The sequence below is a fragment of the Vitis riparia genome, chromosome 14 (assembly GCF_004353265.1).
Source record: "Vitis riparia cultivar Riparia Gloire de Montpellier isolate 1030 chromosome 14, EGFV_Vit.rip_1.0, whole genome shotgun sequence".
In the NCBI taxonomy this organism is placed as follows: Eukaryota; Viridiplantae; Streptophyta; class Magnoliopsida; order Vitales; family Vitaceae; genus Vitis; species Vitis riparia.
The window spans coordinates 3,578,139-3,592,370 of record NC_048444.1 but is presented as its reverse complement, the minus strand read 5'-3'; the positions used below and the strand labels follow the sequence as shown (position 1 = coordinate 3,592,370).

The window sequence follows — 14,232 nt, the reverse complement described above, 5'->3', positions numbered from 1 at the left end:
GTTGGCTGTAGTTTCAACCTAAAACAAAGAAGGGATATTGAAAGAAAATTGAAAAGTAACACCTAGAAACAAGGGAGTAAAATAGTTCACCAAAAAATATTGGGTTTTAGAGGTTATTGAGATGGAGGTGTGTGCTTTTTCCGTTTCTTGCCAATTTATGAGCTATGAGGATAATTTTGTATTAATTTTTACTAAGGAGTACGGGCCTTTTCTTAGGGGGTAGAGAGAGGACTTTTGGGAAGAACTGACTGACATTAGAGGGTTTTGGACTGATCCTTGGTGTGTCCATGAAGGTGTCAATATGCTAAGATTTTGAGGGAAAAGAGGAATTGTCCCAAGTGTTCATCTACTATGAGGTGTTTCTTGGACATAACTAAGGAGATTAATTTGCATGATCTAACTCAAATTAGAGGACCCTATGCTTGGTGAGGAGGTATAAATAATCATTTTGCTTCAAGATTAGATTGGTTCCTTCCTTTGAAAGATTAGAATAGTCATTTTGGTGATATTTTACAGAGCATTCTAGTTGGGTCAATGTTTGATCTTGCCCCAATTTTGTTAGATGGAGATGGGAAAAGGGGGAACAAAACTCGTTTTAGGTTTGAAAATATGTGCCTTAGAGCAAAAGCTTCAAAGAGTAAATTAATTTTGTTGTAGAACTCTTAGTAATTGAAAATATGTTCGAAAATATGAATTTCGAACTATAATCTCATATTTGAATATAAATAATTAGTTATAACTATTTAATGGGGAATCTAAATGTTATTCAATATCCCCTATTTTCTATTTAATTCATATATTTCTTTCTCTCTATTTCTAGAAGTATTCACTTATATATATTTTTTCTGAAATTGTAATTGATTTTAGTTTTTGGTGCATGTAGGCCGGCTTTTTGGGAAATTAACCTTGTAGTTGGATAAGGTAGCATGAAGGAGTATGTTAAAGACCAAAGCACAATTGGGTTGCATGTAAAGAAATGGGTTGCATGTAAAGAAAAAATGAACTATGTTAAGGGACTAAACATTAGAGTTATGATATTTTTTTTAAATATATCTTAGCTTTTTTGTGTTTCTTATTTATGAAATACAAGTTCTCTATTTGTGATTAAATACTGCAATTTGGAAATGTATTACCAGGTGAAAAATTAGGTGCAACAACTAATTTCATTGGTACATAATTTTTTTTCTTATGTGTATGCATTATTTCAATAGAAGGTGAAAAATTAGGTGCAACAATTATTAAATTAAAATTAAACAATTATCTTCCTTGATGCTTTTACTAAGTGTCAAGGAATGAGAGTAACATTTATACAACCCAATAATGGCACTAATAAATATGTCAATGTAGTGTGAACAACTAACAATGACACTTTTTTAAGTGTCAAGGTTCTCTTTAGTGGCGCTTTCTAAAAGTGTCCTTATAGTTCGATATTTGAAACTGCTAAACAATGGCACTTATAGAAAGTGTCAAGGTTTCTTCTACTCAACAATGACGCTTATAAAAGTGTCAATGTAGTTTGATATAACCAATTATGACACTTTTTTTAAGCGTCCAGGTTCTCTTTAATGACACTTTCTAGAAGCGTCATTATAGGCAAATACTTATTATAACAGGCTAGTAGATGACGCTTTGGGAAAGCGCCATTGAATATATTTCTTGACACTTAAAAAACATCATGGTTAACGTTTTTTCTTATAGTGAATTAAATGTAGTAATAAAGAGGATGTGTGGAAAGGTGGGTTTCATGCACAAATTTATAAAAAAAAAAAATACATAAAATGAAAACCTTTAAAAATAATTCAAATTTTATGTATTTTCAAGTCAAAAATACTTATGATGATCAAAATTAATCAGTACCCACTTTGTTTCTAGATGGTCAAATAATTAATTAAGATAATACTTTTGATCAAAAGGTGTACAAAATCCTAATTATCTTTGGGTAATTAGTGTATTAAATTTAAATTTTACAAATTCTTTGTATAAAAACAAGCTTTTTCCCTTTATCTGAATCTATTCTATATTCCAACATTTCAAACATGGGGAATCATTATATTGTGAGTTATATATGAACGTATTATTGGTCTTCAGTTTCGGTTCTGAATTGTATAGTGACAACTACGTGGGAACACATAAGCATGATCAAAACAAGGATAATATTTAAAGGAAACTCCAACATCTAATAGTAATAACGACATGGAGTTTACAAGGTGCTTCCTTCCACATCATGTGGATGCAACGAGACAATAAAATCTTATTACATCACACGGAAAAACAGGAAGGGGAAAACAAATAAACACACGCATGGAATTATTTCAGTAACAGGCAACATGCATACATCATATGCAAAACAGAAGTAGAGGCTTAGTAGAGTGCGCTTATGGCGTTCTCGTCATGGCAGCACCCAAAAGTGATGTACTTCTCCATGATGCGGAGGCACTCTGGGCACTTGATGTTCTCCGGAATCCTTCCAACTTCGCTAGGGAACTCAAAACGGCAGCAGGGCCGAGAATCGCTATGAAGCTTATTATGGTAATCCATGTAAGCTATGTCGAAGCCCTTTGGGGGCACGTCGTCTTTCCATGCATTGTACTCGGTAAAGGTGAGCAAAACAGCGCTGCTGTGGCCATTGACGAATATAAAAGATCCATTGCTGAGTACAGCCCATCCTCCTTCCTTGTCGTAGCTGATCAGTTTCTTGATTTCCCGCAGCGTAGGGTCGACATCGACAGTACTACCTAGCTGGATCTTGGAGAACATCATGCTTTCCAGTCGGGTCCAGAAGAACCAGACCATGGTAAGATCTTGCCAGCAGTAGCTAAGTTTCTCCACAGTAATGGCAGTTGTGCATTTCCGGACTTGCTCTCTTTTCTTGCTCTGTCCCACGTACACCATCTCCAAGGGGATCCGTGCAGCCGATGCAACTGCCCGTGCGGTGGTTGTGAATTTTCGGATCCATTCCATGTCAGTTCCTCCGTACAAGTAAATGAATTTTCCTTCTTTGATCTGATAAAAAAATAAAATAAAATCTCCAGATAAGTGAAGTCATTCATCCACATGTAAAGATGTGTGTTTAGATTGGTGAAGGTGAATTACCCAGTTCAGTATGGTTGGGTCAATACCATCCACCAGCAGCTCAAGCTTCCAACTCTCTTCCCTCCAAAGAGCTTCCTCCCTCAAACTAGTGAACGGGAAGGCGGTACTCCCCCATATCCACATCATGTGGATTGCATTAGGGCTCACCACTTTTCCTTGTGGATCTAGCACCACAAGGATGGGCTTGTTCCGGAAGTGCCACACCTCCTTGATGAACCTGATGACTGCCTTATCAATCAGTGTAGGAGTGTAGACTGAATACCATGGCATTGTGGCCTGCAGAGTCACAAACCGATCTTGCATGGCATCTGTCCACACAACTGAGCGGTCCACAACTGGGATCCACACAACTTCGTACTGACTCTCCATCCTAGTCCCGTGGTCCCGAGACTCATTATAGATCTGATCCAGAATTGAAAGCTCGTCATGGGAGATGGATAGGCCTGATATAAGCAGCAAAACATTCTTCCTCCTCAGCACATCTATGTTAACCTGCGGCATTAAAGTTAGAACTTTAGGTTAGTAGTAACGAAGTGGATATATGACAGTTTCATGGAATAGTGCTACTGCCAATGCAGTAATGCAGTGATATGTTTGTAGAGTGAACCCTTCTCTTTGTAGAGCCTTCAAGCAGTGGCTGCACGTCATCCTTGGGAGAAATCAGTGCCCTGAGAATTTTCATGTTGTCAATGTGAATACTCTCAAAAAGATTCAGAAGCATTTGAAAAGTTTCAGCATTCCGCTTATCATCTGCATCAAACAGCAATCCCTTGTCAGATTTAAAATCCATTTCATTGGTATTTACATTAGCTGTGCAACACTTGCTTCCATAAATTTGGAAAGGGTTGGTGGTCTTACCTATGTATTGGTAACAAAGAGTAAGTTGCTTCTTCAGAAGATCCAGTATGCTATTGATCTTGTGAGCCATGGTGGACAGTTCCCATGCCTCATTTGTAGCAGATATCCAGTACCTAAAATCATTGCAATTGTCATAAGTAAAATGATTGTTGCCTAACCAGCATTCCCAATGGATTAAGTGGCATATCATATAATTCTTCCACAAAATCAGAGGCATTTATTTTTTGTATTTGGAAAATTAGCAAATGGAAAAGATATTTAGTTGGCAGTACTTTGCTTTACTAAGGTTGAAAGATTGAAGCATGATATATCAGCAAAGAGACTATAACATACTCATGGCCCATGCTAGTGAAGGTTGTAATCTGAGTTGCGCAAGCCACAACACTCCTGATGGTCCAGTAAACAGCAGTGGGGATATGTTTCATTGCTGTTGCTAATGCTGGTACGTCCTGGCTTATATACATGGGCGGGAGCTCCTTGAACTCAATAATGCACCTGGTAATTGCCACCATAGCCCTGATGAGATTGTTAAGAGCATCAAACCGTGGTTTCAGTTGACCAGAGTGCTCCAAGATGGTGGGCACTTGCTTAAGGATTGCCATTGATTTCGCAAGTTGGTTGGATGAGGAGATCTGAGCAAGGAGCCAGAATTCACCATAGTTCACAGCAAAAGCTGATAGGGTTAGCACCAGCTTTGCTTCCCATGAATAGCTTGTTAACAGGTTAAATATAGAGAGTGTCGTTGCATGAGCGTCACCTCCGCCCAAACTCTTGTATGCTATCTGAATACATAATTGATTGATCACATGTCATTGTAAAGAAACAAATAAAACGTAATCATGCCATGTGTATAATGCATAAGGGATGAGTTTTCTGCATGTCATTCTAAGAAATGAATTTTTGCAGTAGTTCTTTGTAATAACCTCGCAGGAAATTCGATCAATGGTAAACGACAGTGCTTCGAGCAAAGCAATGAAACTGGCTTGATTTGTCCTATCATCAGAAGTTTCAATGCGTGTTTGGGCAGCCTGCAATGAAATCACGAGTGGATTAGCTACTATAAATGCATAGAAAATTTGTATCTGCATACCCTTTCATTCAAGTATCCTTCATTAATTAGGATTGTCAATTGCATATGCTCTTAACTAACACAACAAACTAAAACGGGGAAGTTCTAATGTTTTTGAATTAAATGATTTCACCCCATGGAAGCAGCTCGAGCATTTGGAAAAAGAAGAAGAGTGTTATTGTGAAGGAGTTGAAATTTTGAAATAGATGTTATCCTCAAAACATATAGTAGGAAAAAGGTGGACTTCGGCAGTAAAAAGTTTGTTATTCTGAAAATATTTTAGATGTAGATAAATGACTATATGGCGTAAAAATTTCTTGTGTTGATTTTGTAGATAACATAGGAGTTGGCTAGTTAGTATGACATTGTGCTGGCTAGGAATCCTTGATTGGTATGTGCATTTACTTTTGTTTTGGCTATTGAAAAAAATGAACAAGGTCAAGTAATTAAAAGCAGCCTGAACAAAAGAAACTGGCAGAAACATTAGGCCCTTACTACATAAGAGGTTATAGGAGTGTTATACCGAAATTAAGGGATCAACACCCGGTGTAGCCCGATTCAGGATGTCTTCCACGAGTTGGAAAAGAGGCTTAACATCAAACTCTCGGCCATCAGGAGCATGGGTTGCGTGAATTTGTTTCACCATCATGTTGTCATCAGACATGGTTATCATGCTCCTATCATGCTTGATCAGTTTTTGTAAGGGAACTGGGTTGATTTTGGTGGTTTCTGCGGGCTTCAACACTTGCTGCAGCGGAGCTGGGTTGATCGCTTGCTGCATCGGAGATGGGTTGTTCACTTGCTGCATGGGAGTTGGGTTACTGAGTTCTTTGGCCATTTGCTGCAATGGACCTTAGATGGCTTTGTTGGTAGTCACCGTTTTGGGTATGCAAAAGAAGGCAAGTAGCTAAGATTTTGAGGCAGAACGGAAGAGGAGAAGATGGCTTGTGTTCCTTTTGCAGACTGCTTGCCCTTTATATACCCTTCACAAACGAATAAAGCGAGCCTCACTGAATCTAACTCTTTACTTCCGACATAATTAAAATTCAAATACTTTGGACCAAGACTTGCTTTCGTGACTGATCATCTTCTTGTTTCACGATTTTATTCTTTTGGGTGGTCCCAGAAGCAGCAGTTACTTTTGAATCAAAAGAGAGATCTGGGTCCCGCGAATTTGGCACCAGCGAATTTTCTTATTCCTCATAGAATTTTTTTTATCAAAATATACAAACTGCAAACGCTACAATGAAAATTCAAAACCATGAAGCTTCATTTCATAAAGCGTCATGAAGCTTTTAGAATTTTCTTACTAAAAAGGGCAGTGTTTAATTTAATTTTCTTAATATTATTATTCTTATTATAACCGTCATTATTTGATGTGACCTTTTTAACTTATAATTGGAAATACAATAGTGCTTATTGGAGGTGTCTTAGTTTTATTATTCAACCTTGGTGCTTTTTCAAAGTTCAATGTAGTAACACAAACCTTTATGCCATGTTAATTATCTTCTACTTTATTTACCCTCGATATCCATTTAAAAAATATTCATAAGCCTCATCCCTCAAATCCCACCATTAGACTTGATAAACCCTAGATATTTTAGGACCTTACTATTGATTTTTGATATTTTAACCGTGGTTAAGTTATCTTTTTTATCTATGGCTATAATACTAACAGATGGAGGGCTTGGATAGAAGAGAGAAGTGTGTTGAGCAAGCTTCTTATTTTTGTATCTAAAAAAATCTGAAAATATGAGAAGTAGTATTCACGTTGCCTTTATGCGCCTTGGTTTTGCTTTACTCTGTGTTTTTTCTTGTTTCTTTCTCTACAGATTTGCAGGCCTTCATTTATGCGGAGAACCAGTAGCTTGTTCAAGGGTAGCATCAACAGCAGACCATCCAACACTTACACATACTCATGACTCCAAAATGCAAATGGTCGATGAGCTACCATAGGAAATCTTCACTGACACTTCTAACCAACACTCACCATCCTCACCCTTAATCAGTGAGCCTCCACAAACAACTAGAAGCTTAAAAGCTATTGAGATTTTTGGACCCCACACAAAAGCTGTTGTTTGTTTTATAATGTTCTAATGAGAAGTCTGGAATTCAATTTTTTCCCCTTCAAATTTTCTTTTGAAAATTTCTCTAACCTAAACCTCTGTTACTTTGTGTGTGTTCTATTTAGATCTAGTTTTTGGATTCTTTTGTATAAATTTATAATGTTTTAGACTCAGAAATGTAGGGAAATGAACTATTTTTGTTTTTGCTCCGTTATTGCTTCCCTTTTGCTTATGCCATTTAAGTTTATATTTTCATGATTTTGATCTCAGAAAGCGGTGTTTGAGATTCATAGATGATGGTTGACTGCATAAAAGTTGTTGGCTATTTACTGGACTTAAGTAGTGGAGATTTATTTTGTTTACTTTTATTTTCCAATGATTTCTCACTATCCAAGCAAAGTTTAATATTAAGAAATTTGATTGCTTCATACCATATAGTTTAGTATTTAAAGTTTTATGGTTTAGACTGTTATTATTGTTTTATATTAGATGTATTTAAAGAAACTGGTTGCATCTGAACCTAGTTATGGTAAGGTGTATCCAATTAGAAAATTAGAAAAGTACGTATGAGAGTAGATCATGAAGACTGGTACTAATTCCTTTGTTTATTTCATTAATGGTTATGGAATGACATAAATTTTGTGATATTGTTTGGTATTATTGTATATATAAGAGGGTGATTGGGCCTGCCAAGCGATCAACTAAGGGAGTCTGGACAGAGCAAAAGGTTAGAAATTAAAGGTTCTTACAGGGTTTATGGCTTTATGTTGTGTAGTTTTGGGTGTTGGGCTAGTTATTTGAACAACTTTGAAATGGGGTTGTGATGAATGGTTCTTTGCATTTACTTGTTATTTGAACTACTATGAAATGAAGATTAGATGAATGACTTCATATGCATTCTTTTTCCCCATTAACAGGATCAAGTATTAGTCTATGTTGTCAAAAAGTACAATGGAAATAACTGGAAAAAAAATTGGTGCATATAACATTATTGCTTTCCACTCATAAGGGTTCCTCAGTAGCAGAATCTATCTGATTAGCTTTGTAATTCATAAATATACCAGTAACCGGGGCATAAATTAGTGTTAATTAAGTTTTTCAGAAAAAATTATTTTCATAATATTTTTTAGGCTGGCCAATTTTGCTCAGTCTGTTTCTTTCAACTGTCAATTTGCGACAAACTTGTCACCTTGTGTAACCAAATATGTCACTGGCACAATAGAGAAATCTTCTCTTGTTTGTGTCTAAGCTTTTTTAATAGCCTTTTAATCCAGATAGCTTCCTTACAAGCCTGTGTAGCTGCCATGTACTTTGCTTCTGTTATAGATAGAGCCACAATAGTTAGGAGTTTTGAAACCTAGCTCACAACTCCTCTTGTAAGTGTAAACAAATAGCTCGTAGTAGATTTATTCTTATCAAGATAACCTGCAAAGTCTGAATCAACATAACTAATACTTTGATGTATCTAAGGATCCTCTTAACTATATTTCAATGCTCTCTCCCCAAATTTGCCATGAATCGACTTACCACTCTCACTACTTGTGCAATGTTTGGTTTTGTACAAATCATAGAAAACATTTCCCATTGCTGATGCATATGGTGTTGAGATAGTTTCATCCACTCCGATTTATTACTAGGACTCATACTTAAGGATAATTTGTAATTCACAAGAAGTAAGGTAGAAACCGGTTTACAATCATGCATGTTAAAACGGTGTAAAAAAAAATTTCAAATAGCTTTTTGTTAGAGTCAAATCTTCTTGTTTTGTCTATCTTGGCAAATTTGCATCCCTAGAATTTTGTTTGTTGGTCCTAGATCCTTCATCTTAAATATCTTAGCCAATTGTGCCTTTAATTCTTAGACTCAATCTTTGTTGGGGTGTTCAACCAACATGTAATCATGTATAACAACAAAATAATAAAATCATCACCCTCAAACCTCTTGTAATATATACAATGATATGAATTGAGTCTATTGTACCCAAGGCTCAATATGAAGGAATCAAATCTCTTGTACCCACATCTTGACACTTATTTTAGACCATACAAAGATTTAGTTAATCTGCAAACCAAGTTCTCTTTCTCATTTTCTTCAAAGCCTTTCGGGCATATAAATTTCTTCTTGAAACTCTCCATGAAGAAACGCAATTTTCACATCTAACTACTCAAAGTGTAAATCCAATCCAGCACACATAGCTAAGACTACTCAAATTGATGTAAATTGAACAATTGGAGAAAATCACTCATTGAAATCAATACCTTCTTTCTAAGCATATTCTTTAACCACCAGTCTTTCACAATACTGCTCCACTTGGTCATTGCTATCATGTTTGATCTTATAGACCTACTTATTTCCAATAATTTTTCTTCCAAGTGGTGGGGGCACAAATTTCCATGTTTGGTTCTTATGCAAGGATTTAACCTTCTCTTGCTTTATTGTCATCCATAAAAATGAATATGGATTGTTTATGACCTCTTGATAATTTGAAGGTTCTTTATCTTCTAAAGGAGACAATATGCAACATTAATTACTATACCAAACTTTAAGTGCCAAGAAGGTTCTCTTCTTTCTTGGATTGATTACTGCACTTTAGGTGTCTCAACCTCAACTAGTATTTGTTCATTATGCTTTGGAACTACTTTAAAAGGTTCTGGCTATTCTTGTTCTAACTATTTGTTTCCAATGAAACTTATAGTATATGTCTTCTTCATTAGTGTGTTATCTCATTCTTCACTTTGTAACATGTTTTCTATAAAAATGACATCTCTACTGATGATAACCTTACAGGTAATAGGATCCCAACGACAATATCCCTTTACTTCATTAGAATACCCCAACAATATGCATTTTCTGGATTTTGGATCTAGCTTTGTTCTATCTTGGTCATTATACATCACATAAGCAAAACACCTAAATATGTGTAAGAAGAAATTGTTTGTTGGCTTATTAGTCCACATCTCCATAGGTGTCCTCATCTCAATTATTGTTGATGGAGATTTATTAATTATATAGTAAGAAGTTTTGGCTACTTCAACCTAAAATGTTTTGGGTAGTCCTACAATCTTTAACATAGCTCTCATTATTTCTACTAGAGTTCTATTTGTTTGGTCTACTATGTCATTTTGTTGTGGAGTGTAAACAATAGTTTTCTATCATTGTATGCCTTCTTAACTACAAAATACATCAAACTCCTGGTTACAAAATTTTCCTTCATCGTCTATCCTCAAATATTTAATATTTTTTCTCCTTTCAAGCTCCCTCTACGCTTTAAAGGCTTTGAATAGTGGAAAGACATCTAACTTTTTGTTGATGGGGTAAACCTAACATCTTATGGAGTTTACAAACAACACCAAATGGTTTGTGCCCCTAGGAAATATGACCGGTGACTCCCAAACATTAGAATGAATCAAGTCTAAAATGCCCTTACTTCTTATAATAGATCTACTAAATCATAATGTGTTGCTTATTGATAACACAGTACTCACAAAATGGTAAGGTTATAGTTTTGAGTCCAGAAAGCAATTTTTTATCAAAGAGGATTTTCAATCCTTTTTCTGACATGTGACCAAGTTTGTGATGTCACCTTATTGTCAATTCTTCTCTAGAGTTTGCAACAGAAGTCTCCATCTCTTTATATGTTCTCTCATGCAACATGTACAAATTTGCAGCAATCTTATCTACTTTCATCATCACAAGAGCACCTTTGATAACCTTCATGATTCCCCTTTTAGCATGGAATTCATATCCAAGGTCATCCAATTGTCCCATTGATAGCAGATTCTTCTTTAAGCCCTTCACATGTCGTACTTCTAGAATAATGTGAATCATACCATCATCCATCTTTACTTTGGTAAAGTTAATGTCAACAATATCTAAGGCATGATTATTACCCATTTACAGTAATCCTCCTAAGATAGCTAGGTTCATATTGGTGAAACCATTCTCTATAAGAAGTCATGTGTAATGTTGTTGTTGAGTTCATTAACCAAACTCTAACAAATCTTTGTCTTCTGCAATTGTTGTTGCCTCACTGTACAAGATTTTGTTTTCAACCAAAGTACTTATTTCACAACTGAGTATTTGATGATGCAATTTTTTTCCTTTTCACGTTTTTCTCTACCCTTCCTTTGTAGTGTCAATACTCTTTGAGAAAAAAAAAGGTTATGCTTAAATAAGAAAAACACCCAAGAGGGGGGTGAATTGGGTTTTTCAAAAACTTTTTCAACACAACAAATTCAAGCACAATATAATAAAAAATAAAGAGATAGAGTTAGAGAATTCAAACTCGGATTTTATAGTGGTTCGGCACTTCCTTACCTACGTCCACTCTCCTCAATCTCCTAACCAAGTGAGGGTTCCACTAACTTGAAGCTTCAACCAAGCTTCCAATCTTCTTACACTTGGATTGCGGCTCCAATTGGCTCTTGCACAATCTCTTCAAGATTCAAACCTCTTGAAGGCTTTAACACTCAGTTTTTACAATAATGAATCCCTCAACCTATCTCAATGATATCTCAAACACAAAACAAAGCTAGGATGACTCACAAGGGTGCACTAAAAGATATGCAAGTGAGGATTTAATGCACTAAGAAGGAAATGAGAGCTTTTAAGGCAAGAACAAGTAGGTAGACAAATGATTGTAAGTGTTCTCTTTGTCATAAATGAAGTGGAGCTCTCAATTTATAGGTTTCTAATCTCGGGAGCCAAGAATAGCAAAAAGCAGCCTCAACCGGTCGAGCTGGGGGTCGACCGGTTCACTAGTTGTTGAAGCATTTAATGCTTTGGTAGGTTATCGTTGCTTTGGCAGGTTACCGTTGCCTCAACTGGACCTCGACCGGGAAGAAGGGAACCTCAATTGAGAAAGGAAGGCTACTGGAAGAGAGAGAGTGTTTTTGACACTCCTCGATTAGACCTTGACAGGACAAGGGCAATCGGTTGACCGGTTCCCTAACCGGTTGAGCTGGTTGGCCAGAGCCTCGACCGGACCTCGACCGAGAAGAAGGGAACCTCAATCGAGAATAAGGGAACCTCAACCGAAAAGAAAAGGCTACTAGAAGAGAGAGTGTGTTTTTTACACTCCTTGATTGGACCTCAATTGGGCAAGGGCAACCAGTCGATCGGTTCCCCAATCAATTAAGCTAGTTAGCCAGAGCCTCAACCGGTTCAACCTTTTGGCCCCGAAAACCTATCTTTTTCACTTCTTTTCTTATATAACACTTAGACAAGGTCTTTAGGTAAATTAATATACCAATTTTGAAACGTTTTGCCTAAGGTACATTTGATAAAACTCGGGTTTTAATGAAATTGCAACTTTAAATAACAAATCAAGTTTTCCAAAGATGCATAAAAAGATATGTAAACCCTAAGTGTACCCATGCATTCATCTTACATTTTTTTCCTATGATTAAAAGTCTTCCAAAAGTCTTGATCTTGTATCCATTTGGTCATTTGATGAATTTTTTAATTTATACCCTAGATTCTTTACCATTCAAACCAATTAGTCACTCAATCATGGTTTGTTATCATCAAAACTTGATTAGGAGACCCCTTGGGCTAATAATCTCTCCATTTTTTATGATGACAAACCTTGGTTATCTAGGAAAAGGAAAAAAATCTCCCCCTCAAACCAATTATGAATTAATCAATAAAAATTTATGAATGTAAAACCAAGATAATCAAGATATGCGAATTTTCAATAGGAAACAATGTAAATCATGAAAATAACATATCATATATATATATATATATATAGTAAAGTCAAATGTACATGAAACATAAACATATAAGCTAATCCAAACATATATGACAATGATATGCATGTAGGTCTCCTAGATCCTAGATATCTCTCCCCCTTTGGCAACATAAAAAAGAAACGAAGGGGGTCTCGATGTAATCAAGGCTGAGGAGGTGGAGGTGGAAACACGAAGCGGTAAGCCATCATATCCTCATGCTGACTCTCTTGGTGACTCTCAATGCACTCAATCCTCTGTTGGAGATGATCAAATGCAACCTGCTACCGATCCATGCGATCCTCCAATAAGCTTAAATCTCTGCTGTAGATATTCAAACTGAGAAGTGAAGCCAGTTTGATATTGATCCTTGCGATCATCCATGGAGTAGAATTGAGTATCACTGACTACTGCAAGCTCCTCTATGCTAATGCCAAGTGAGCTGATCTGAGTAGATAAATCCATCCAAGGCGCATGATCACGAGCGTGAAGTGTTTGATGAGGTGATGTCTCGGTGTGAGGAGGCTTGATGAAGAATGGCTAAGAAGATGGTCCCGTTGTGTAAGCCGGCTCAGACATCATTGGCTCAAGGAATGTGGCCTCAAACTGAACACCCTCAGACTGGAGTGGAGGGATGTCAAGCTCAGGTTCTTTCTGCTCAAAGCCTCTTTGAGGATCTAACCCACCCTCCATATCTCGGATCTCGGTTTCCTCATCTACCCTTGTCCTTGGGCCTGTGTTGGTGGTCGCTCCACTCTCCTAACCCAGGAGCCATCGGGGGCCTTCTCAAACTTCATCCGCCCCAAAGACTACTCATCATATGTATCATAAATACTAGGAGCCTTGAAATTTGTCTCTTTACTCAAATCGACCCCAGCATCCTTGAATACTCGAGTGAGGAAGTGGCCATAGGGGAGTACGCGGGTCGTGCTCTCTCAGCATGATATCATGTGCATCATCATCAGATATCCCACGTGAATTTGTCTCCCTATTAGAATGGAGTCTACGAGGAATGCCTCAATGTAGGAGACCTCATCTCGGTGCCCGCCTTATGGCAATAGGATGGAGCATATCATGTGATGAAGAACTTGGTTGATCATCACAGTGAGCCAAGTCTTGGACTCATATACCCTGAGTCCAGATGAAGGAATTTCTAAAATATGGCAGATGCTCTCTAGGTCCAACAGGATCTCAACACCTCTAACAGTGGAAATAATCGGTCCACCAAGTCCATATGTCACTCTCGAATAGAATGTTCTCACTAATGTCGAAAAAATTGGCTCTGAAATAGTCACTTTAGGCAGCCACCCCATCTATCCGAAAAGACAAATTAAAATCACTAAGTGTTTGTTTCATCCAAAGAATTTGTAACAACATAAACCGACTGCTATGTATTTGGTTTCCGCCGTTGAAAAAG

The 14,232-nt window shown here is 36.9% G+C and overlaps 1 protein-coding gene across 1 annotated transcript; it reads right to left on the bottom strand.

Annotated features, from left to right (window-relative positions):
- Nucleotides 1–2,283: 2,283 nt before the first annotated feature.
- LOC117929857 (protein SIEVE ELEMENT OCCLUSION B-like) lies at nt 2,284–5,925 on the bottom strand. Its single transcript, XM_034850277.1, has 7 exons — nt 5,544–5,925; nt 4,875–4,979; nt 4,285–4,733; nt 3,952–4,064; nt 3,701–3,843; nt 3,094–3,585; nt 2,284–3,003 (listed from the first exon to the last, which is right to left on the bottom strand). The coding sequence occupies exons 1-7, from the start codon at nt 5,856–5,858 to the stop codon at nt 2,362–2,364; spliced, it is 2,259 nt and encodes a 752-aa protein (XP_034706168.1). The 5' UTR covers nt 5,859–5,925; the 3' UTR covers nt 2,284–2,361.
- Nucleotides 5,926–14,232: the final 8,307 nt, after the last annotated feature.

Coding starts and splice junctions, on each gene's coding strand:
- LOC117929857 (XM_034850277.1), bottom strand. CDS start 5,858: ATGGCCAAAGAACTCAGTAACCCAACTCCCATGCAGCAAGTGAACAAC. Junction 3,844..3,951: donor TCTTTGTTACCAATACATAG/GTAAGACCACCA, acceptor TGTTTGATGCAG/ATGATAAGCGGAATGCTGAA. Junction 3,004..3,093: donor ACCCAACCATACTGAACTGG/GTAATTCACCTT, acceptor TTTTTTTATCAG/ATCAAAGAAGGAAAATTCAT.